This window comes from Sturnira hondurensis, unplaced genomic scaffold (genome assembly GCF_014824575.4).
Source record: "Sturnira hondurensis isolate 20B ecotype Veracruz unplaced genomic scaffold, ASM1482457v3 Scaffold0009449, whole genome shotgun sequence".
Lineage (NCBI taxonomy): Eukaryota > Metazoa > Chordata > Mammalia > Chiroptera > Phyllostomidae > Sturnira > Sturnira hondurensis.
Genome location: NW_028082080.1, coordinates 249,717 through 274,665, shown reverse-complemented (window position 1 = coordinate 274,665; position 24,949 = coordinate 249,717). Strand labels below are relative to the sequence as shown.

At 35.9% G+C, this 24,949-nt stretch overlaps 2 protein-coding genes across 3 annotated transcripts in view; one reads left to right on the top strand and one right to left on the bottom strand.

The window, feature by feature from the left end:
• The window catches only part of CASK (calcium/calmodulin dependent serine protein kinase), a 365,574-nt gene that overhangs the window by 164,364 nt on the left and 176,261 nt on the right, over positions 1 to 24,949 (bottom strand). The window contains exon 5 of the mRNA XM_037057119.1: positions 11,123 to 11,225. Coding sequence (XP_036913014.1) covers positions 11,123 to 11,225 — 103 coding nt within the window. The remainder of the gene's footprint in view (positions 1 to 11,122; positions 11,226 to 24,949) is intronic.
• GPR34 (G protein-coupled receptor 34) lies at positions 17,479 to 23,272 on the top strand. Of its 2 annotated transcripts, XM_037057121.1 has the most exons (4): positions 17,479 to 17,589; positions 19,576 to 19,687; positions 19,848 to 20,001; positions 21,585 to 23,272. In XM_037057121.1, the coding sequence occupies exon 4, from the start codon at positions 21,685 to 21,687 to the stop codon at positions 22,783 to 22,785; it is 1,101 nt and encodes a 366-aa protein (XP_036913016.1). In that variant the 5' UTR covers positions 17,479 to 17,589; positions 19,576 to 19,687; positions 19,848 to 20,001; positions 21,585 to 21,684; the 3' UTR covers positions 22,786 to 23,272. The 2 variants fall into 2 exon arrangements, with proteins under 2 accessions (XP_036913016.1, XP_036913015.1); XM_037057120.1 differs by lacking the exon at positions 19,848 to 20,001.

Here is a 24,949-nt window from a genome sequence, read left to right as displayed (position 1 = left end):
AATTCTGCTCTGATCTTCAATATTTTCTTCCTTCTACTTGCTGTAAACTTGGTTTGTTTTTGTTTCTCCAATTCTTGCAGATGTAGGGTTAGGTTGTTTATTTGAAATGTTTCTATGATTTTTTTCTCAGTACTCTCTTTGCTGTGTCCCATATGTTTTGGACTGTTGTGTGTCTTTTCACTTGTTTCCAGAAACTTTTGATTTTTTATTGATCTCATTATTCATCCACTCACAGTTTAATAGCACGCTATTCAGTCTCCATGGGTTTGCATATTTTTGAGGTTTTCCCTTCAGGTTGGTTTCTAGTTTCAAGCCCTTGTCATCCAAGAAAATGGTTGATATGACTTCACTTTTCTTGAATTTGTTGAGGCTTGTTTTATGTCCTATTATGCGGTCTACCTTTGAAAATGTTCCAAGTGCATTTGAAAAGACTGTGTATTTTGCTTCTTTCGGATGAAAGGTTCTATACATATTAGTTAAGTCCATTAGATGTAATGTATCAATCAGTTCCACAATATCCTTGCTGATATTTTGTTTGGAAGATCTATCCATTGTTGACAGTGAGGTGTTAAAATCCCCTACAATAATTGTGTTTCTATCTATATCTTTCTTGAAGTCCTCCAAGATTATCCTTATATATTTAGGTGCTTGTATGTTGGGCAATGTTTATATCTTCCTGATAGAGTCTTCCCTTGAGTATTATGAAGTGTCTTGCTCTGTCTCTTTTTATGTCCTTTGTTTTGAAGTCTATTTTGTCAGACATAAATATTGCTACCTTGGCTGATTTTCAGTTTGCTTTTATTATTTTTCCCAACTCTTCACTTTCAGTCTGTGTAGGTGTTTTGTTCTGAGGTGGGTCTCTTGTAGGTAGCATATGTGTGGGTTATGTTTTCTTATCCATTCAGCTACCCTATATCTTTGATTGGAGCACTTAATCCATTTACATTTAAGGTTATTGTTGATAGGTACTTATTATTTGCCATTTTACCCCTTTATACCTGTGTTCCTCTTTCATTCACACTTTTTCTTCATCTCCTTAAAGCAATCCCTTAAGCATATGTTGCAGTGCTGGTTTGGTGGACGTGTATTATTTTAACTTTTTTTCTGGGAAATTCCTTATTTCACCTTCCATTTTAATTGAGAGCCTTGCTGAATAGAGTAGTTTTGACTTCAGGTCTTTGTTTTTCATTACTTGGAATATTTCTTGCTATTCTCTTCTGGCTTGTAATGTTTCTGTTGAGAAGTCAGCTGCTGGCTTATTAGGGCTCCCTTGTATATTTCTCCCTTGCTGCCTTTAAGATTTTCTCTTTGTCTTAGAATTTTGCCATTTTAATTATGATATGTCTTGAAGTGGCCCTGTTTGGGTTCCTCTTGATTGGAACTGTCTGTGCTTCCTGGGATTGTGTGACTTTTTGTCTCAGAAAATTAGGGAAGTTTTCCATCATTCCTTTTCCAAACAAGTTTTCTATCCTTTGTTCCTCTTCTCCTTTTGGTATCCCTATTATAGGGATATTATTCTGTTTCATATTGTCCTGCAATTCCTTTAACCCCTCTTCATTCTTTTTGAGTTTTTTTTCCCTCTTTTCTTGCTCTTTCTGGGAGTTTTTTCTACTTTGCCCTCCACCTCACTGATTCAATCTTCTGCTTCATCTATCTTGCTTTTGATCCCTTCTACTGTGTTCTTCAATTCCAAAATTGTATTCTTCATTTCCTCCTGGCTCTTGTTGATAATTTCTATGTTCTTTTTCACAGAGATAATTTGCAGTAAGTTCCTTGTAGCTTCCCTGTAGTTTTTGGTAATTCTCACTGAGCTCATTGAACTTCGTTATAATGACTGTTTTGAGTTTAATATCTAATAGTTTACTTGCCTCTATTTCATTTAGCACTCTTTCTGAGGCTTCCTCCTTTCCTTTCAAATGGGGGTTGTTTTTTTGCCTTTCCATTATTTGTGAGACTCCCCTTGTTAGCCTCTGCTTGTTAAATTGATGTGTTCTGACTCCCTGACTTTGTGGTGTGAACTTCTATGGTAGGAGACCTGGGAGAATCAGAGGTGCAATCTCCTTGATCTCCTGAACTTGATGCTCTTGGGATGCCCTTTATGCCATTTATGTTGGTTCTCTGGATGTAACTGGGTTTTGATTGTTTTGGGGTCATTCTTCAGTGGTTCCTTCATGCTAGTGGTTGACTGAGGGTCAATCCTCCTACCACGTCTTACATGCTGTTGTGCAGGTACCACCAAAAGAAAACCACAAAGCCCAGGAAACAAACCCACACCTGCAAATATACTGCTCCCCCACATCCCACTATCAACTATCAAATGAATCAGTATTAATAAGGATGTAAATAAACTAAGACTATTATAAGAAAAGAGAGTGAATATGAGATGACCTGCTGATAGAAGAATGATTTTGAGAAGGTAGAGGGAGGAGTACTAATAAAAGTTGTGAGTCAGAGCAATGTGAAGAAAGAAAGGAAAATTTACATCATAAATAAAAAGAGAAATGAAGAAGGTGGAATAGAGTAAGAGAAGGGAAGAATTTAGTACTCGATTTAAAGAGAAATTAAAGTGAGAGAGAGGAAGAAAAAGGAAGAAAAAAAAATAAGTAAGAAAGGTATAGGAGCTCCAGCCAAGATGGAGGTGTAGGTAGAAACCTTTCCCTTCTTTGCACAGCCAAAAGGAGAATAATGACCAATCTAAAAATCAATTAACAATCAAAAGTGCCAGAAAATCAGACTGCATGGAACTTTGAAAATCAAAAAATTAAATAAAAAATCAACCAGAACATCCAGACTGGTAAGGTGGTGGCCAGCATATGAGGGGCTGACTTGAGGGGAAAACTGAGACTCAGAGCTGACTGTAGGCTACAGCTGGGTATGCTGAGGTGGGAGTTACTCCCAGTCTTGCATGAGAGTTGAGAAGTTTGCTAGAGACCAGTAGGTGAGCTGCACTGTTCCCTCTCTGGTGCCTCCCCCACAGGCAGCGCCTAAGCATAGCAAAGAGGGTTGCCCTGTCCTGGTGAATACCTAAGGCCCCGCCTCTTACAACCTATAAGCTGTGCCAAGACAAAGAAATATGGCCCAAATAAAAGAACACAGCAAAACCTCAGAACTAAGTGATGAGGAGATTGCAAACCTATCTGATGGAGAATTTAAAGCCCTGGCAATCAAAATACTCACAGAGCTGATTGAGCTTGGTTGAAAAAGGAAAGAACAAATGAAAGATACCCAAAATGAAATAAAGCAAAATATTCAGGGAGCCATCACTGACAGGAAGGAAACCAGGATTCAAAGCAATGATTTGGAAGAAAAGGAAGAGATAAACATCCAACTGGATCAGAATGAAGAAACAAGAATCTCCCAAAAATGAAGAGAAGCTGAAGATTTTCTGGGACAACCTGAAACATTCCAATATCCAAATTATAGGAGTGCCAGAAGGAGAAGAAGAACAGCAAGAAATTGAAAACTTATTTGAAAAAATGATGAAAGAAAACTTCCCCAATCTGGCAAAGGAAACAGACTTCCAGGAAGCCCAGGAAGCTCAGAGAGTCCCAAAGAAGTTGGACCTAAAGGGGAACACACCAAGGCACATCATCATTAAGTTACCCAAGATTAAAGACAAAGAAAAAATCTTAAAAGCGGCAAGAGTAAAGGGGACAGTTACCTACAAAGGAGTTCCCATTAGATTATCAGGTGATTTCTCAAAACAAACCTTCTAGGCAAAAAGGGGCTGGAGAGAAGTATCTGAAATCATGAAAGGCAAGGACCTACATCCAAGATTAATCTGTCCAGCAAAGCTATCATTTAGAATGGAAGGGCAGATAAAGTGCCTCCCAGATAAGGTCTAGTTAAAGGTGTTCATCATAACTAAGCAATTATTATTAGAAATATCAAAGGGAATTATCTAAGAAAAAGACAGAAATATGAACAATAAAATGACAACAAACTCACAACTATCAAAAATAAACCTAAAGGAAAAGAAAAAACAATGAAAGCAAAAAACTAAGGAAACAATCAGAACAGGAACAGAATCAGAGAAATGGACATTCCACAGAGGGAGTTCAGTGGGGAGGGGGAAGGGAGGAATAGGGGGGTAAGGTATAGGTAAGAAGCATAATTAGCAGGCATAAAAATAGATGGGGAGAGATAAAATGGTATAGGAAATAGAGGACTCAAAGAAATTATATGTACAACACATGGACATGAACTTAGGAGAGGGGAATGCTGGAGGGTTGGGGGGAAGGGTGGACAAGGGATACAGGAGAAAATTTGGAAAACTCTAATAACATAATCAATAAAAAATACTTTAAAAAAGAAAGATATAGGAGTCAAATTGGAGAGAAAGATCCACCACAGTACTATCAACACTAAATGAGCGAAAATTAATATAGGAGGGATGGGAATAAGGGTGAAAAAAAGAAAGAAGAGCTTAAGAGATGTCTAGAGGAATGGAAAGTGATTTTGAAATGATAGGGGGGAAGGAATATTAAGAGTGAGCAACAAAAATTGGGCTAAGACAGGGAAAAATTAAAATTTGAAATGAAACAAAAACAAAAAAAGAAGAATAAAGAAAATAAAAGGGCAGGATGAAAGAGAAAAGGAAGAAATAAAAACAGAAGAAAAAGAGGCCAAGACAGGGCAGAATTAAAAGTTTGAGATGAAAAAAATAAGAGAGGGGACCGGTAAAATTTGAGATTTGAAATACAAAATTAGTGGAGATCTAGAGATAAAATTGAAAAATGGAACAACAACTAACCTATCCATAACCCATGAACAAAGATTGCTAAAGGTGGAGAGAGAATTCAGGTAGTTTAAGAGTAGGGAAAAAAGATGTGAGATGACCATTGAGAAGAAAATTGGTTTTGTGAGTTTGGATGGGGAGAAATATAAGTGTGTGGAATGGAAACAAGTTGTATCAAGAGAGAAAACAAAATTTAAAATGAAAATAATGAGAAGAAGGTAAAATGGGATAAGAGGGGGGGCAAAATATGTGAATTGAACTTAACTATAGTATAAAATCTAGTGACTTAATATGCACAAACTTAATTGACAAGAAATGAATGTTAAAAAGCTATTGAGGAAAGAAAATATTGCAAGTCATAAAGAAGACCATGGTTGATTTTGTCTTGGTAGCCTCCAGTATTTACCACTACTTTTTCTTTCTGGATCTACCTCTGGTGATGTTAGATGTTGACCTCACCTGACCTTAGGCAGCCTGCTCTGAGACTTCCAGGGATCTATAATGCCTGTGGCTGACTCCTTTGGTTGTTAATCTAGTCATTCTGCACTCAGTAGTCAGGCTTAAGCACTACAGAGGTGGGACAGAGTCCCTCTTGGGGTTGGGGTTATTGTTTCCCCTCAGACTCTTGTCGCTCAGAAGGGAGTGATCTACCTGAGCAGGTTGGCTGCTGCCATATGGATGATGACTCAGCACCAGGATCCTGGCATCTACTCTCTGTTTTCTCCTTAAAGCTTCTGTCCCCAGCCACTCTTCAGGTGTGTCCAGCACACTCTGCCCCTGCCTTTGCCAGAGCCCAGGGTAAGTGGCTGCAAGTGAAAATTTTTGTGTTGGCCCTTTAAATGGCTCTTTGTGTCTCCAGCTGACCTTCTCAGGCAGAGAGCAACCTTGCAGTTTTTTGCTGCTGGTTGTTATTTGTGTACTTTTTGGGCTCTGGTGCTCTAAGCTGGGGATCCCAGCTTAGGGTTAAGACTCCACACTTCTCAGGGGGATCCAACATGTTGCTTAATTATCCCTCTTCTGCTGCTGTGGGTGCCCAGTCCACTCCTCTCCAGTCTCTACCACACTCTTATCAGTCAGGTTGTGGTGAAGGTGGTTCTTTTGTCTGTCTGAAATTATATGGCTTCTCTCTCAGTACTGTTCAGTTGTTTGTTCCTGGTGATTTTCCCACAATTTAGTTATAATTCTAGATTGGTCCAGGGAGGAAGTTAGTGTGATGTCCATTCACTCCTCCACCATCTTGTGCCCTTCCTCCAACCTTCATTTTCTTTAAAGTTATTTTCCCTATCAAAATAGGCTTTTAGGAAGAAATCTGATAGTAGTTGTTTGCATATTGGTAACCGTCTTTAACTCAGTATTCCAAAGGAAGTCTTCTACTGTAGAAAAGTTTGTACCCTATAGCAAATTATTGTGGGAGGGGGCACTGCCCAGCAGTTTTGGCAGCTCTTCTAGCTGTATACAGGCCCAGCCCACTTTCTTTCTCTCTCTCCTCTCCCTCTCTCTTTCTCTATGGAGAGTCCCAGATTATTTTTACTTTGAACACTGCATAATACTGTGATTAAGACCTTAGAGATACTCAAATCCAGCTAGAGAGAATGTATTATAAAGTCGTATTTAGTGATTGTCAAACATAGTTTGGATGGACACTGATAAAGCAAGTCTTAGTTTGTGTGCTGGGGATGTTCCTGGCTGCAGATCATTATGGTTCCTCTCCCTCCCCCACAATAGAAGAGATTAAGTTAAGAGTTTAGAGACTGAAAATATCTTCATTTAAAAGGTACAGCAGATCAGTGAAAACTGCTGGTTAGAAGAAAATATTTTTATTTCCCATTTTGCTTCCTCCAGTAACATAAAGAAGCTGAAGTGATGAGACCTAAGCCTCCTACTTTGTTAACAGCCTCGGACAAGGTGTGGCCATTGGAGATTCACCCTGCCCTGATGGACAGAAGTTGGCATGAGAAAGGTAGGGTAGGACAAGAGATCAGGGAACTTGCTGGCAAGTTTGAATAATGCTTTGAAATTCAACTTCCTACCACTTCCCACACAAGAAAGGTGCAAGTGACTCAAAATGGGGACCTCATTTTGGGATTAGTCAGAGCCGCCCTGGCCAGCCCCAGTCATCCTGAGGAGCTTCTCTACATTTATCTGGATTGAAGACTACCCTGATGTGGAGAATTAGTGTTCATCCTTAAGGAAGATGCATGTATTTTGGTTTAAGAATTTGCTTAGATGATCAAGGACAATGGTAAAAAGAATATATAGGAATTATCTTTTTTTATTTTGTGCACATCAGTAGAATGTACAAGTGCTGGAATTAACCTTTACTGACCACCCCAAACTCCTTCTTTGTGATCTCTGTGAGCTTTTCCTTTTTTGTGGCCACTTGATTTTTATGACTTTGACCACAAAATTCTAAGAAGAGGAAGCCAGTCATCAAATCAAATTAAATGTCACTGTATTATGACACACATCAGATAAACTTAAATATTTAAATGCTATGTTTTCTGATAATATACTAAGAATTTATTACCCAGAACTTCAGGGAGGGAATTGTTTTGAATAGCTACAGTTTCAATACTGTAGAACTTGAATCTTCATGCACCCAAACCTTTTTACTTTAACAGTTTTGGATGGCTATCTTCTTTCAATTTCCTGACTTCTTTTACACAAGATTTTGCACATAATTTAACCTTTTCTTGATGACTCAGAATTGTCATTGTGGATATCAATTAAAGAACAATGGTATAGAACAGGAAACCCTCTCAGGAACTTCAGCTGTATGCAAGGGTTGATCAGTATTAAAATGCTGCTGTGCTTTCCAAGTTATGGTATCTGATCAACGCTTTTTTTTTTTTTTTTTTGGTTTGGCTTTCATTTCTTTTCTCTCACTAGGCTCACTCCAGCTTTGGCTTCTAATTTTTTGCATAAAATCAGCTGTTACCTGCAAAGTAATGAGCAACCATAATCTTTCATTTAATAACTTCCTAAGTGCCTACTAGGTCTCAGACACCACAGTAGGTGTATGGACATACAGAGGGATAAGCCATGATCCTGCTTGATCCTCATAAAGCTTAGTCTTTGATATGATTATAAGTCTCTGCATCAAATGCTACATGGAGGTATGTACCTCAGATAGTTATGGTAATTTGGAAGAGAAGGAGTAGGTTACCTAACTTGGGATGGTGATGGTCAGCCTGCTCTTAAGATGATTGTTAGCTCAGGCTTCAAGAAGAGTAAAAGCTATGTAGATCAGGTGTGTCAAACTCATTTTTACCAGGGGCCACATCAGCCTTGAGGTTGCTTTCAAAGGGCCAAATGTAATTTTAGGACTGTATAAATGTAACTACTCCTTAACTAGGGGCAAGGAGCTTGGCACTGCCGTAGGGTAGAAACAAGGTGCCAGGCTGGATAAAACAAGGTGGAGGGCCAGATTTGGCCCACAGGCCTTATGTTTGCCACCTGTGATCTAGACAGATAAAATCACAAAAGGCATTCAAACCAGGGGGTTGAGAGGTATAAGATATAAAGTAACACAAATCCAGACAACTTTCTGTAAAATTATATGTGAGGCATGCCAGCCTCAAAGTGTCTTTAAATGCTCATTTGAGAGGATAATCTGCAGATTTTAAAGGCAGGAAGAGTTTTGCTGCTATTGATTTTCAAGGTTCTTAGTTATCTTCTGGATAAGTTTTCAGAATAGCTGAGTTTTAGATAGGAGCAATATAAATACAGGGGTGGACAAAAGTAGGTTTATAGTTGTGAGTATGTGAAACAGAGTTTCTTCTTATATTATTTATTTATTATTGTATTATTTATTTCTACAACTGTAAGCCTACTTACCTACCCTGTAAATGTAAATGGTTTTTACTATATGGAACATATAAGGGAGGGAATTTCTTTCCATTTGGAGGACTGACTGATCAAAGATTACAACTGACAGGAAAATAGCTTTCTGTTAAATATCAGCAAATTAGCTGATAAATATTAACAAAATTTTCAAGAGTAACTTAAACAACAGGAAAGCTTTTTATAACAAATCATTTATCCCTCTCTACACATATGTTTGTAAAGACACCGTAATGATTAAAGTAGTTATTTCAAGACTGTAAGGAAAGGTATGTTAACAAATGACAATACTTTGTCCATCAGAAAGTGTTTTAACTCTATAAACACTGATAAAAAATAAATTTTGCATGACATACACATTTTTGGTTTAAAATCAGCTCTGAAAATATGCAATTGAGGGAAAAGGTTCATGGACTTTTGGAAAATAGATTAACATGTAGAAAATGTCCAGGTAAATTTAACGAATCTGTTTTTCCCACTCAATTGAGATGCACATTAAAATATGAAGCCCATGCCATTCTGAATACTAACAGGATGCTGATCCAGATCAACAGAAACAAAGTCATTATATGTAACCACTATATAACAGATAAGAGGAATTAGTTTCATTTCATTTTATCCCATCAACCTTAGGGGTGTATTTATCAGAAATTACTTGTTATAATTGTGTAGTCTTAACACAAGGGTGATCTGTACAAATACTGAATTTGAACATTAGTTTAACAGCAATTATTTGTTTAAAAACAACAACTGAGACTTGTAGGTGATTGCAAAGTTAATTTGGACCAGCAGCATCATGTGGTTGTCCAAAAAGCTAATGCAGCTTGGGGAGTCTGAGAGAAATTTAATACCCACAGCAAAAGAAGTGATAGCTCCAAGGTACTGAGCACCAGACTGTACCTGTAATTGTATTCAGTTCTAGCTCCATACTTTGTGCATAGTGAGGAAATGCTGAAGCAGTTTACATGAGGCATGGCAAGATTAAGCTAGGCAAGTTAACTTGGACAAGGCTTCAGGGAAAATGACTGCTGTCTTCAAACATCTGAATGGCTATCATATGGAAGGATTAAAACTGTTCAGCCTGGCTCCAAAAGTCAAAATTAGGACCACTGGGTCCTAATAGAAGTTATAGGAAGACATTTCTATTCAATGCAAGAATGAATGTTTCAATACTTTTTAAAAAAAGTTCCAATACTTAAGGAGCTTTCCAAAAATAGAATAAATTGTCCTGGAACATAGTAAATTCTTTGCCATCTGAGGAATTCAATTAGAGCTCAACCTTTTGCTGGGAATTTTTGAGAGAATTCAATCATTAGTTATAAGACTAGAGAAGTTAAGGCCCCTTTGAATCCTGAGATTCAATGACTTTTTGATTAAACTATGCTTTATCACCTGATCCTTTGGTCAGTCTTCTGATCATGAATGGAAAGTTCTGAATTAGGAAAAGAAATCAGTTTTTAAAACTATGTTCAACTTGCAGTTTCTCATATCACTGGAAATGATTAGCTGGAAGAAAATGTAAAACAGAAAGAAAATTTAAACCTAATTTAATTTAAAGGGCAATGTGGTGAAATAATAATTTAAAGAATATAACTATGACTCATGGCTCATCAGTTGATGGTCTGTGTTACTACTGCTGTGCTGTTTTAGTACTAGTGAATGAAATGAAATAGCCTGTGTAACATTATTTTGATATTTATCATTTGTCAGGTATTTGAATTTAATACAAGCAATCTTGAAAGATGACAGGTTTTAAAAAGTCCTGTTGATATTTTCCATATTTTTCCTCTCTGTGAAGGCTGGCAGTATTTGAAGATAGAAAAGAGAAGGAAATGACTAGAAAACTGTTAGTCTGTAAAACAGAGAACTAAGTAATTTGCAAACCTAAGTAAGGAAGATAACTAAAAATAGAGCAGCATTCTGAGCTGGAGTCTATTCAAAGGAATAAACAAAACCCCCAAATACTTGAATCTGTAATGAGCATCCACCTCTGTACACTAGTGAAGAAAGTCTCTATTTTAACTTTTCTTCATTCTCTGACCTGGAATTTTCCAGTTATGTTTTGCTTTGGCTAATAATAAAACCAGTCTGCATTCACATCTGCTTGCTCTTTCGAAATACACAGATTACAGCTTGAGTAGTTCTCTGACAAATGGAATGAATAAAACAGTACGAAATTAAAAACTAGCTATAGGTATTAGCCTGAAAGTAGATATTCCATACAATTTTGATTTGATGTCATTTGGTCAGTTCAACTTTAAAAGTCACTGCTTCAAATATTTCTGTCTGTAGGGTCTTTCCTCTGTTAAGTGCTGAGGATACAAATAATAAAAGGACAGCCTATTCTTAAGGGACTAGAATTCTAATTGTGACTACAGAGTTATTAAATTTAAAACTGTATGATGGTACTTTTGGGGCAGGGTAGGGTTGGGTGGAATGGGGCATGAAACACTGAAGACAGGCTAATATTTACTTTGAAAGTTTTACATCAGCCTAAAAGTGACCAGGTTTTGAAAAATATTTTTAAAAAAGTGTTCTTACCTCCAGCTACAAGTCCAGACTCCCCTAATTGAATAGCTACCCCAAAGCCCCCGAGTTTAACAGGTGCCGAGTTTTCCTTTGAGGCGAGGAGAACACAGTGGGGCTGAAAAGACAAACAAACCAACAAACAAACAAAAACAAACCAAAAATAAGGATTAATTTAAGAGGAACAATTCAATTTGCACGAAACCAAGTAACATGACAATAGAGTAATACAGTAAAAACTTCTGGAATTATTTTGGATGCTTGAATTATTTGGCTTTCCTATTCTCATTTTTGGTTTTCTCCAAAGACTTATGTGTTCTATCTAACATTTTTCAGGAATTATTTGCTTCCAATATTGGGCTATGGTGCTAAGAATTACTCAGGATTCTAATCACTGTGTTGTACACCTGAAACTAATATAATATTGTATGGCATCAATATTTAAACACAAATTTAAAAAAGAATTACTCAGGAAGCATGGGTGCTCAAGAAAGATATTTTCTGCTTTCTTCATGCAATGTTTTCTTCCTTTGAGTGATGGTCTATATTTGTTTAAGGAATAGTATATTTTACACCTTGTGCTAAAATGTTTCTTGAAACCTCTGACTTTACCTACACTTTATCTTGGCCCTTAGGGGATGCTGATGCCCCTTTTTGGTCCACCCTCCCAGCCTCTTTGTTTTCTTTATTCATTTTACCTCTAAATAAGAAGGGTCAGATTAAATGACTCTCATTGAGCCTTGCTCCTAGGGAATTCACTGCCCTCCCTGGGCATGCCTTTTCTCTGAACCTGCCCTTCCTCTGTGGGAATGGGAGGTGAGAAACCAGAAAGGGGAAAGGAGATACTTGGCCTGCCTCTAGCCAAGAAATTGAAAAAATATCTATATATTCTTTCAATATAAATTCCTTGAGTTTGATAATATTACTGTGGCCATTAAAAGAATTTCTTATTTTTAGGAAGTATATAAGTCAGTAGACAAAGTGCTAGATGAAGAGAGACTGAGAAGAATAACACAAATGTGGAAAAATGTTGACATATATGCAATCTGAGCAAAATGTGTCTGTAGTTATTTGCATTGTCCTTTAAATTTTTCTGTAAGTCTAAAATTATATAGAAGCAACCCCATTTTATTATAAAATCACCTAAAAGACTTGTTAAATAATTTTTTTATTAATGTTCGAATACAGCTGTCTCCATTTTCCCACCATCACTTTCCCCCACTCCACTTACTCCCACCTCCCACCCTCAATCCTACCCCTATTTGGCTTTGTCCATGTAAAAGACTTCTTGTGGCTATCCTTTCAATTTGTTACATAGTAAAATCAATTTGTTTCAATTAGATTTTGACCTAATTTGATATTTAAAAAATTTTTAAAGATTTTATTTATGTATTTATTTTTAGAGAGAAGGGAAGGGAAGGAGAAAGAGAGTTAGATAAACATCAATGTGTGGTTGCCTATTATGTGTCCCCCACTGGGGACCTGGCCTACAGCCAAGGCATGTGCCCTGACTGGGAATCAAACTGGTGACCCTTTGGTTCCAAGCCCACGCTCAATCCACTGAGCTACACCAGCCAGGGCTGATATTTTAATTATATACAATATCTATATAGTTCCCAAATGAAAACTGTAAATAAATACCATTTGGAGAGTTCTAGCGTTTGGCCCCTCTCTTCATTCTCAACCTCTCTCTTCTCATTGGTAACTACTGGTATTAATTTTTGGCTTATCCTTCTTTTTTTGAAAATAGGGAAATACATATAAATATTGAACATTTTCACATAATAGCATGTCTAATAGATGACTCCATAGCAGTACCTAGGGATTTTCAGGGAGGTTTTTTTTTTTTTTTTTTTTTTTTTTAATTAAAGAGAGACATTTGTGTGCTGATGGGAAAGATCTGTAGAGAGGAAATATATTCCAGGAAAGAGAGGGGATGGGATGAGATGCACAAGTGGGGTCGGGGGTTGGTCCTGGTGACAGCGAAGAAGGCAGGGTACAGGAGTACCTGTAGATGCAAACAGATGTACATGTAGGAAGTAGGAAGATGAGGAAGTTCTCTTCTGAGTACTTCTATTTTCCATTTACTTTGAAATAAAACTGATCATCAGGTGGGAGTTGGGAAGAGAGGGGATCATTGGCGATTTGAGGACAGTGAAAGTATGAAAAAGTATTTTCAAAGAATAGGTGCATGAATTGACTAAGTTGGTTGTTTTCAAACCACAGCATCAGAATCGCACAGATTTACTGCCCTCTACCCCAGAGTTTCTGATTCATAAGGTCTGGGATGAAGTAAAAAATGTGCATTTTTAACAAGTTCCTGAGTGATGTTGATGCTAGTGGTCTAGGAACCATACTTTGAAAACCATCAGACTAAGGAAATAGAGCAAGACTGCTGGCAGCACATGAACACATTTGAGATTTGTGGTCTTGAATTTTAAGTGAGAGCAATCAGCATTATTGTGTGTTTGAAACTAGTCCCTCATTTTACCTGGCAGGGTTCAGGCCTGGAGTAGGTGGTGAGCTGAATTTAACCAGTGTTAGGATTTAGACAAAGGGAGGACAGTGACGTCAGTTAATAGATGGCACCAAACAAGCATATCCATTTATTTCTTATTTTTTACTTTTATCTTTACATAAATAAAAAACTAAGATAACAACAAAGGACGAAAGGGAGGGTGAAGGGGAAGAGGATATATAGGAATGAGCTAAGAACATATAGACAGACAGTAGAAAGTTCAGAATGAACAGGAAAAAGCTCATACAAAGGAAGAACTAGAAAAAGACTATATTCAAATCTGGTCACAGTAGGACAAGGGAAGATTTAAAAAGATCTAAAGATTTAAAAAACAGTATTTTGAAAAAGGGATGGCTTAGGTGTGAAAAAATAGCTAACATAATATAGAAGAAAATATTTATATTCAATTTTATGAATGCTAATTGATAAGCATCTATTTAGTCATAAAAATTCTGTCAGGATGTTTAATATATTTGCACACCCATGTTTATCCCAGCATTATTCACAATAGCCAAGAGGTGGAAGCAACCTAAATATCCATTGACAGGTGAATGGATAAAGTAAATGTGCATATACAATGTAACCTCAAAAGAAGGAAATTCTGTTACATGCTACAACATAAGTGAACCTTGGCAATATTATGCTAAATGAAGTAAGCTAGCCATAAAAGGACAAATATTGTATGATTTTATTCAAAGTATACAAAGTAGTCAAAATCAAGGCAAGTAGAAAGGTGGGTGCCAGGGTGTGAGGGGAAGTTAGTACTTAGTGGGTATAGAGAACTGTAGCTTTGCAAGATGAAAAAGTTCTAGAAATCTGTTGCACAACAATATAAGCATACTTAACACTACTGAACTGTAAATTGAAGAGTCATTGAGATGGTAAAATTAATGCTATGTTTTCTTAAAACATCATATACACACAAATTTTTTCCTTTATTTTTATTGTTTACACTATTACAAATGTCCCTATCTCGTCCATTGCCTACCTTACCCCCCACCCTCGCCCCACTTCCCTCTGACCAAAACCACACTTTTGTCTTTGTGGATTGTGCATATATGTTCTTTTTTTCTCATTTCTTATTGTTGTTTAAGTACAGTTGTCTCCATTTCCCCCTCACCCCAGCCATCCCCACTTTCCACCTTGATCCTCCTTTGGTTTTGTCCAAGTGTCCTTTATACATATTCTTGAAAATCCTTCCCTCTTTCCTCCCTATTATCCCCTCTCACCTACCCTCTGGTTACTGTCAATTTGTTCGCATATCTTCTTTAGCCAACTCTTTCATCCAGTCCCAGTCCCCCCCCCTTACCCCTGACAGCTGTCAGTCTATTCCATGTATCCATGCCTCTGTTTCTATTTTGTCAGTTTATTTTGTTTATTAGATTTCGCATATAAGTGAGATCATATGGTATTTGTCTTTCACTGACTGGCTTATTTTACTTTGTTTAATAATCTCCAGGTCCATGCTGTAGCAAAAGTTAAGATTTCCTCCTCCACCTTTTTTTAACAGCCATCTAGTATACTATCATGTAAATGTACCACAGCTATTTTCTATCCATTCAACTACTGATGAGTATTTGGGCTGTTTCCAGGTCTTGGCTATTGTAAATAACTCTGCTATGAACATAGAGGTGCATGTATTCATTTCAATTCGTGTTCCTGGATTCTTAGGATATATTCTCAGAAGTAGAATCACTAGGTCAAAAGGCAGTTCCATTTTTAAGTTTTTGAAGAAACTCCATATTGTTTTTTACAGTGGCTATACCAGTCTGCATTCCCACCAAGAGTGCACTAGGGTTCCCTTCTCTCAACATCCTCACCAGCACTTGTTATTTGGGTGATATCTCACTGAGGTTTTAATTTGCATTTCTATGATGATTACTGATGTTGAACATTTTTTCATATGTGTATTGGCCATTTGTATGTCCTCTTTGAAGAAATGTCTATTCAGGTCCTTTGCCCATTTTTTAAATTGGATTGTTTTTTTGTGTGTGTGCTGGATTTTGTAAGTTCTTTATAAATTTTGGAAATTAACCCCTTATCAAATGTATGATTAGCAAATATGTTTTACCATTCAGTGGGTTCCCCTTTCATTTTGTTGATGGTTTCTTTTGGTGTGCAGAAGCTTTCTAATTTGACGTAGTCCCTTATGTTTATTTTTTCCTTTGTTCCCCTTGCCCTAGGAGATATATCAGCAAAATACATACACAAAATTCTTGCCAGTCTAATACAGTAATCAAACCAGGTCAATGCAGTAGTCATCTTTCTTAGAGGCTCTGGGGGTGGGAGGTTTAAAAGCTACAAAATATTTTATTCTAGCAATTTATAAAAATATTCTGTCCCATGTGTCATATTTATAACTAACTAAAAGCTCTGAAGAATATGATGTTCAGAAAAGTATATGTACCCAGAAATGATCAGAATGTGAGCTAAAGCTCAATGAGTTAAATATTATTAAGTGTTAAACAAAGCTGCAGAGAAACTATTATGGAGGAAAAAAAGTAACTTTCTTCATTTTAAACGACAACAAAATTGACATTAACATGCAGGGCCAGCAATTACATAAATGGACAGACCGTGGTTAAATATCATATTTGGACCAATATAAAAATGTAGAATTCCTTCAACTTACTTGGGTAAGTTTATCATGGTGATGAATCAAGGAGAGTACCATTACAAATCTCATTTAGTTCTAAAGTTATAAGATTGTTTTAGAAAATAAATCCAAGGTCTTAAAGGAATACATGAAAATATACTAAAATAATGTATAAATCAAGTAGAACTTAAAAAATTAATGGATAAAATAATTCATTACTAAGGTATTATTCAATACAGGAATGCCATTTTATGTGAATAACTAAATTTCTAAAACAAATTTAGAAAGAAACATATTCAATGATTGTGTTTTAAAAGTCCATACAGCACACAGACTCAGAAGTCTGAGTCAATTCATTCTCTACTTCTTCGCAGTAGTTCATTAACAAATGTGGTCAAATAAGGATCTTTTTACCACACTTTATGGCTTCCTGGTTATCTATAAAATAAAGTCCAGATTCTAGACACTAAAAAAAGAGAAAAATTGTTCCCCAAGAACAAGCAACTCTTGTAAACAACAATTTAAATTTCATAGAATTATCAGAAATTCATTTTTTCCAATATCTTTATTTAATTATTTTTTTCAATATTGCCACAGCTTAGAACATGCTCTTATGAGCTCTAATAACAGTTGTATCATAAGAAAGACCACAATAAATTTAAAAATTATTTGAAATCTTGAATTAGCAAGTGACTAGCATTTAAATATATAGATTAAACATCACTTTGCTAAAATTATACATTTTCAGGATATAATATGCATTAACAGAAAATCAATTTCTAAAAATTATGTGATCAGATATAAAATTAATGGTTATATTATTGTATCACATAATAGTATGACACCACAGTTATTATTTTGTGATGTGTAAGTTTATGTTTTTACTTATGTATCTTTATCCCCACTGTTATGCTTTATAAATAATAAAACATTTTAAAGAAAAAATGTATATAGTATGTTCTGTATAATTTCTTAGCAAAAAAAGGGAAAATGCATATTTCTGCTTAGAATTTATAAAGCTTCTTTATTTTTAGGCATAAGGGAAAACTTTCCACAATTATCAAGGTAAAAGTATTCATATAAAAGATTAGTGTCCTAAAGTTAAGTGTTCACTGAGTTTATATATAAAATTGTTACATAGTGGTAGGGCTTTTTGATATTTTCACATGAAGTCTGAGGATTGTCATATTGAAAAAAGAAAGAAAAGAGGAAAAAAACTATCACCACATGCAAATGTTAAAAAAGAAGACAGACCTAACCAACTACACCACAGACCAGATGGAGGAAACCAGCTGACATGCCAAAAAGAGTCTGTGTGTCTAGGGAAGCTTGGGTTTCAGTGCCTTTCACTTCAAGGGAGCCTGAACTGTGAGTATTCCTTGATTTTAACTTCATAAATGATCCTTTATTTTAGTTAAAATTTGATAGACCTGAATATTAAAAGTGAAACCTGCTTTGTGGTGACACTTTGTTTTTAGAAACTTGAATAAACTGCTTGAATAATGCTTCTGCCTTGACTTGACCTGCCTTCTTAGTTACTTGAAGTACTTTAGGACACTGGAAGTATTTAAGCTCATACTCCTGTTATTGTCACATTGTGTGTACTGTATTTTGTATATTGCCATAAAGACTTGCAGATCTATTTGAACAAGTTAAAAGTTATTTTCATATGCAACAGATTTTATTTCCAATGTATTAAAATTTATGTTTAACTTACTAACTTTTTAAAGTTATGCTGTCTCCCTAGTTTTAATGACTGTATTTTTTTTATTATACTGCTACTACTTTATGGTAATTACCAGATTTGTTAAATTTTAGATTTGTACCATAGGTTTTTTAAAAAGATTTTATTTCTTTATTATTAGAGAGAGGGGAAGGGAGGGAGATAGAGAGGGAGAGAAACTTCAATGTGTGGTTGCCTCTCACATGCCCCTCACTGGGGACCTGGCCTGCAATCCAAGGATGTGCCCTGACTGGAAATCGAACTGGTGACCCTTTACTTCATAGTCTGGCTCTCAATCCACTAAGCCATACCAGCCAGGGCTCTACCATACTTTTCTGATCCACTCATTTACTGATGGGCACTTCGGTTGCTCCCAGTACTTGGCTATTGTAAATTGTGCTGCTAAGCACATTGGGGTACACAGGTTCTTTTGGATTGGTGTTTCAGGGTTCTTAGGATATAATCCCAGCAGTGGAATTGCCAGGTCAAAAGGCAGTTCCATTTTTAGTTTTCTGAGGGGAAAATGGAGACAACTGTACGTGAACAACAATAAAAAAAGTTTAAAAAATTTTAAGTTTTGTGCTTCAAAAGTAAATAAAGTGAATATTAGAGAAAAGCAAAAGCACAATGCACTTTAGTTAATTCAAGTAACCAAAATTCTTAAAAATGAGGCTTTAGACATAGTTAAGCTTATAACAAAACCTAATGTACTACTAATGTATTATTAGTAGCATTATTTCCAGAGTAACATGCTTTCAATTTTCATTATGTAGCAATTAATGCAATTTTTAAAAACTGAATAATACATTTTACTTAACCCAATATATTCAAATATAATCATTTCAACCTGTAATCCAAATAAAAATTTTTGACACACGGCCTGAATGATTCAGTCATTATCATGATTCAGTTTAACTATAAGTGGTGATAGGTTGCTACTGTTGCCAAACAGGTATGTCGTTTAAGATAGCAATGTGGTATTTGCACAAACATACCCAAATTGCATTTAAAAAGCTTTTGCTCATTGAGGGCCACAGTGGGATCTGTTGGGTTCATGAAGCTCCTACATGAACCAGTTGAAAAATACCAGCAAAGGTAGGGTGGTGGTGGGTAACACTAATACAGCACTAACACAGGGTTACAGTCTTCAGGATTTGCCAAGTAACAATACTACAAAATCATTTACCACCTCCTACCAGAAAACCATCATGACCGCTTCAATATAGCATGAGTCATAAGTAATATCCACCAAGAAATTTGTCTACTATGTGAAGACAGTGGTTCATTTCCTGTCTTCACTGGCAATTGTTAATAAATCAAATAAGTAGTTTTAAAATCATCAATAAATGCCCTTAAGAACACAGATAGTGGTTAAATATAAGATTTAACCTTACTGACACATTGTAAAGGAGGCAAAATGCAGCCACTACAGTTAAAACAGAATTTAACTTGTTAATTTGTCAGTAAATGACTGAACACTAGCCATCTAATACATGGTTCTAAATGATGGCTACTATTACTATTTAAACAAATACATTGCTTTTACCTTATTTTCTTTAAGTTTGAAAATAAAGCAAAACCAGAAAGGCTTACTGGTGATCTTGTCTAACTAGTGTTTATTATATTTGCAGGTTGGAGCTGAGGCAAGTGGTTTCAGGATATGTATTTTGTGCTAACAGCTTTCTAGAAACATCTTGATTAAGGATATCAGGCCTAGAAGGAAGTTGGGAGATATGTTCTGGGGTAAGCGCTGAACATTCTGATAAATGATTTATTAAACTTTTTGTGGTGGAACCTCAGTTCTCAAACTTAATTTGTTCTGGAAGGGTGTTTGAGCAGCTATTTGTTGGAAAACTGAATCATACTCATACTCGTACATTCTCTCCTTTGTTTGTCCCCTAAGAGGTGTATGATTGATCATATAGTTATCAGCATGAAAGGGTTGTCAGGTTGAGAACTGAAGTTTTGTCAGTTCTCAAAACAACCAAGGCATTTTCTCCATGAACAAGCTGGTCGAGAACTGAACTGTTCGAGACAGGGCACGTTCGAGAACCAAGGTTTGACTGTACTTATTACTTGCTAGAATGGACATAGCAACTAAAAAGATTAATACCTTTTCCAAAGAAGTCAGGCTAGATGGTATAATCTTAGAACTACTGATGTGGATAATGTTAAAGGAATCATCTCAAAATACTGCTGACAGAACTCATCATTAATAAAGAATATGCTGATCATATGTGATGAGGAGGAAAGAGGCTTGGTGAAAACAATCAGAGGCTCTAAAAGCTAGATAGCTGAGTCCCAACTTGGTACTACCATTTAAGATCTGTGTGGTCATAGGTAAAGATCATAACCCCTTGATCTTTCATGAACTCTTTTGTAATAGTTACCTCATATGGTTATTATAAGGATTCTGTAAATGAAATATCACAACTGTGCTTAACACACTGCCTGGTACACAGCAAATGCTAAATAAAAATTAGTTAATGGTTCAGCTGTGTAGCTAAAGGGTTCATTTCTGCATATACATTAGAATTCTCTGAGGAGCTTTTAAAGGAAACCACTGCCTGGAGCCCATTCCAGATCAATTAAATCAGATCTAGGGATGAAGCCAGGCATCAGTGTCTTTATAAAGCCTTCAAGGGGATTCTAATATGCAGCCAGGATCGTGAACTACTGAGAATCTCTTCCACAAAGTACCCAATTGGTAGCAGTCTGGACGATCTCTGGTGGTAAGACCCTTAGTGCCTCCCAAGATAGATAGCTTCATTCTTAAAACAAACAAAAAAACCCATTTCTTTAAAAGAAAGCAACATCTGTTTCTGTAATTTCTACTCATTCATTCTTGTTCTACTTTCTGAAGATACATATTTAAGGTGAAATCCTTTTCTCCACGTCCTTGTAAGCATTCACATCTCCAGGGAAAGGTGCCCATTTCCTTCAACTCCCTTCAACTTTGCTCTTTTGGGCAGGCAGGTGCTGTGCTCCCTGGGCCTGTTATGTTAATTGCATACCCCTGTAGGCAAATGATTTTAGTGTGCACAACTTGGTCTTAAGTTGAAAAGGAAGACAGTTAGGACCCTTTTCTCTATTCTCACCATGAAATGAGACTGCCACAGTTTACCAGTCATATACCATGTGGCGATGCGTGTCAGAATGAAAGAATGCCACATATGAGGGAAAGAGTCAAGGCAGAAAGCTAGGCAGAGGCCAGCGGTGAGCTCAGCTCACTTATGGCTGTAACTACCGTTAGGGAAATTGATGCTTATCTTTGAAAAAATATGAGCTGTCATTTCTCTTCACCTCCATCTCTATTCCCATAACAACCTCCCTGTATGAAGATGATTTCATATTTCAGTTATTTATTTTAATATAATAAATAAAACAAACCTTGAACATATACCACAGATACAGGAAAGGTTAGAACAGGATATTCCACAAGATTCTATTATATTTTTTGCTGCTTGATTTTAATACCATGGTGGTGCTACATACATAGTGTAGATATTCAAATGATCCAAAGTAGGATGCAAATAAAGTTTCTTACAATGTCTGAAAAAATCATTTATTATTTATGCTTAAGAGTGAAAGTAATTTATTAAACTAGCAAATAACTAGAATGTTTGGCATTCTACTGTAGGAAAAATCTGAAGACCTTATAAAAGCTACACATGAAGAACATGTCATTTGGTACCTTCACTTTTTGATCCCTACAGAAGAAGAGAAGTCACACCATAACAATGACAACTATTTCAGTCAGCAGATGGCCTTGCTCCTCCCAGGGAGCATGCTTTGTAACTAACCACAGCGACCAAGTGCCACACAACTCAGGAACACCAAATTCTACTGCCTGCCCCATGGATGAAAAATTACTGTCTCGTGTGTTAACTGCATTCTACTCTGTTATTTTCATTATGGGACTGTTTGGAAACATAATTGCCCTCTATGTATTTCTGGGTATCCATCGTAAAAGAAATTCCATTCAGATTTACCTCCTTAATGTAGCCATTGCAGATCTCTTACTTATCTTCTGCCTCCCTTTCCGAATAATGTATCACATTAACGAAAACAAATGGACACTAGGTGTGATTTTTTGCAAGGTTGTGGGAACACTATTTTATATGAACATGTACATTAGCATTATCTTGCTTGGATTCATCAGCTTGGATCGCTACATAAAAATTAATCGGTCTATACAACAACGAAAGGCAATAACAACCAAACAAAGTATTTATGTTTGCTGTACAGTATGGACAGTAGCTCTTACTGGATTTTTAATTATGATCATTTTAACCCTTAAGAAAGGAGGTCACAATTCCACAATGTGTTTCCATTACAGAGATAAGCTTAATGCAAAAGGAGAAGCAATTTTTAATTTAGTTCTTGTGGTAATGTTTTGGCTAATTTTCCTACTAATAATCCTTTCATATATTAAGATTGGCAAGAATCTAATGAGGATTTCTAAAAGAAGGTCAAAATTTCCTAATTCTGGCAAATATGCCACTACAGCCCGGAATTCCTTTATTGTGCTTATCATTTTTACTATATGTTTTGTCCCCTATCATGCCTTCCGATTTATCTATATTTCTTTACAGCTAAATGTGCCATCTTGTTATTGGAAGGAAATCATTCACAAAACTAATGAGATTATGCTGGTTTTCTCATCTTTCAATAGCTGCTTAGATCCAGTCATGTATTTCCTGATGTCTAGTAATATCCGAAAAATAATGTGCCAACTTCTTTCTAGAGGATTTCAAGGGGAATCAAGCAGGAGTGAAAGCACTTCAGAATTTAAACCAGGATACCCCCTTCATGATATGTCTACTGTAGCTAAAATTTAGACTACTTCCTAAAGTATTTGAGGTAAACATATTAAAAAGCCTCAACTTCTTGAAGAACTAAATATTATGAAACAAAAACTCAAGCATTTACAAGGGTCAGTTCTTCTCAAAGCTCCTTCCTTATTCGTGATATTGAAAAGCTTACACTGATCATTAGATTTTAAATCTGTATGTAAGTTTTTTTAAAATATACTGTTAAGCTAACACTCGTGACATAGATTATAAAATTAAGTTAAATTTATGGCTTTAACAACAAAATAATTAAATGAAATGTCAGTTTCTCAAGTCACTAAAGTAGTTACTCAAAACTAAGTACCTAATTCTAATTTAAAGTGTGTTTAAAAATAAGTTAAATGATGGGAGGGCTGATTTAAAATGTCAGAAAATATATGTTGATCATCACTTAAAAAGCTTGTAAATTTGCCGCTGTATTCATTGATGCCTAAACCTGTGTAACAGATGAAATGATAATAAACTTCTAATAAAATGAAATCAGTGCTTAGATAAAATGGGAAGAATTTAAATATTGTGCAGTAAAATCAAACAGATAAGCTAAGGATTCCATAGCCTAGCAACAGGACTTAAAACTTAGCCATCTTGAACCACACTTGGACAAAGTAAAATTGAAGATATGCATACCCTATACAACTTACAGAACCTCAAACACATATAGAACAACACATATGTAATGATGCTCAGTGAACTACTTTCATAATAGTAAACAATTGGAAAGAACCTAAGTGAGTATGCATCAGCAATGAATGGTGAAATAACCTGTGGCTTATTCACAAAATAAAGTACTGCATAGAACTTAAATGAAATGAACTACACCTGCATGCATCAACTGAATCCTCAAAAACAATGCTGAATAAAAAACAAACTGGAAAAGAGTATGTAATGTATAAAAGCAGTTAAGTAAAATACAAAAATATATGAAACAGTACTATTTTCTTTATGGGTCTATATTTACACAATAAAAATAAAAAAAAAACATGCATGGTAATATACACAACATGCATACCAACTAAAAGTAAATGGTTATATCTGGAGAGATTTGAAGCAAACATAGTAAAATGTTAATGTCTGTTAAAACTGTGTGGTAGGATATGGGTATTTGTTATATTATTTTTGGTATATTCTGAGCATTTGAAATAGTTCATAATAATAAAGAACACTATATTAGAATTAAAAGGAGCAAATTCTGAAATTTTCATAAATGTTCAAAAATAACTAAAGAGTAAGATCTAAGAGAAAGATACATTATTCATCACTGATTCCCCAGAGTTTATTTAGTGCCTTGCCTGGCATACATATCAATACATATTTGTTGAATAATTGAATGAATCAATGGAAGGATGAATGAGACAGGAAGGGGGGAAGAGGTGCTTAACAGAATAGTAAAAGAGGGTATATTTCATTTTTTACCTAGTCCTGGTCATAGCTGCAGAGAACATCATACAGCTGTAACAAGGAGATGTCATTAAAGCAACCGTTATCAAAAGTTTGGCTGACATTTGTTCTTTCGTCAAACACAGAATCAGAATGCCATTGACTGAATATGTAAAAGCCTGTTCTGTTTTTCTAAAGTATATTTAATTGATTATGTTATTACAGTTGTCCTAATTGCTTCTTCTCTTTATTCCCCCTCCACACTGTACTGCCCTGCCCTTCAGCATTACCCCCCAGTTCATATCCATGGGTTGTACATAAAAGTTCTTTGGCTTCTCTATTTCCTACACTATTCTTAACCTCCCCCTATTTTGTACCTACCAATTATGCTTCTTATTCCCTTTACCTTCTCCCCCCATTCTCCCCCCTCCCCCTCCCCACTGAAAACCTTCCATGTGATCTCCATTTCTCTGATTCTGTTCCTGTTGTATTGTTTGCTTACTTTGTTTTTTTTTTTTTAGGTTTGGTTGTTGATAGTTGTGATTTTGTTGTCATTTCACTGTTCATAGTTTTGATCTTCTATTTCTTAGATAAGTCCCTTTAACATTTCATATTGTAAGGGTTTAGTGGTGATGAACTCCCTTAACTTGACCTTATCTGGGAAGGACTTTATCTGCCCTTCCATTCTAAATAATAGCTTTGCTGGATAGAGTAATCTGGGATGTAGGTCCTTGCCTTTCATGACTTCAAATACTTCTTTCCAGCCCCTTCTTGC

Bases quoted from the DNA above. Each gene is read 5' to 3' on its own strand.
- GPR34 (XM_037057120.1), top strand. From the start codon at position 21,685: ATGACAACTATTTCAGTCAGCAGATGGCCTTGCTCCTCCCAGGGAGCA.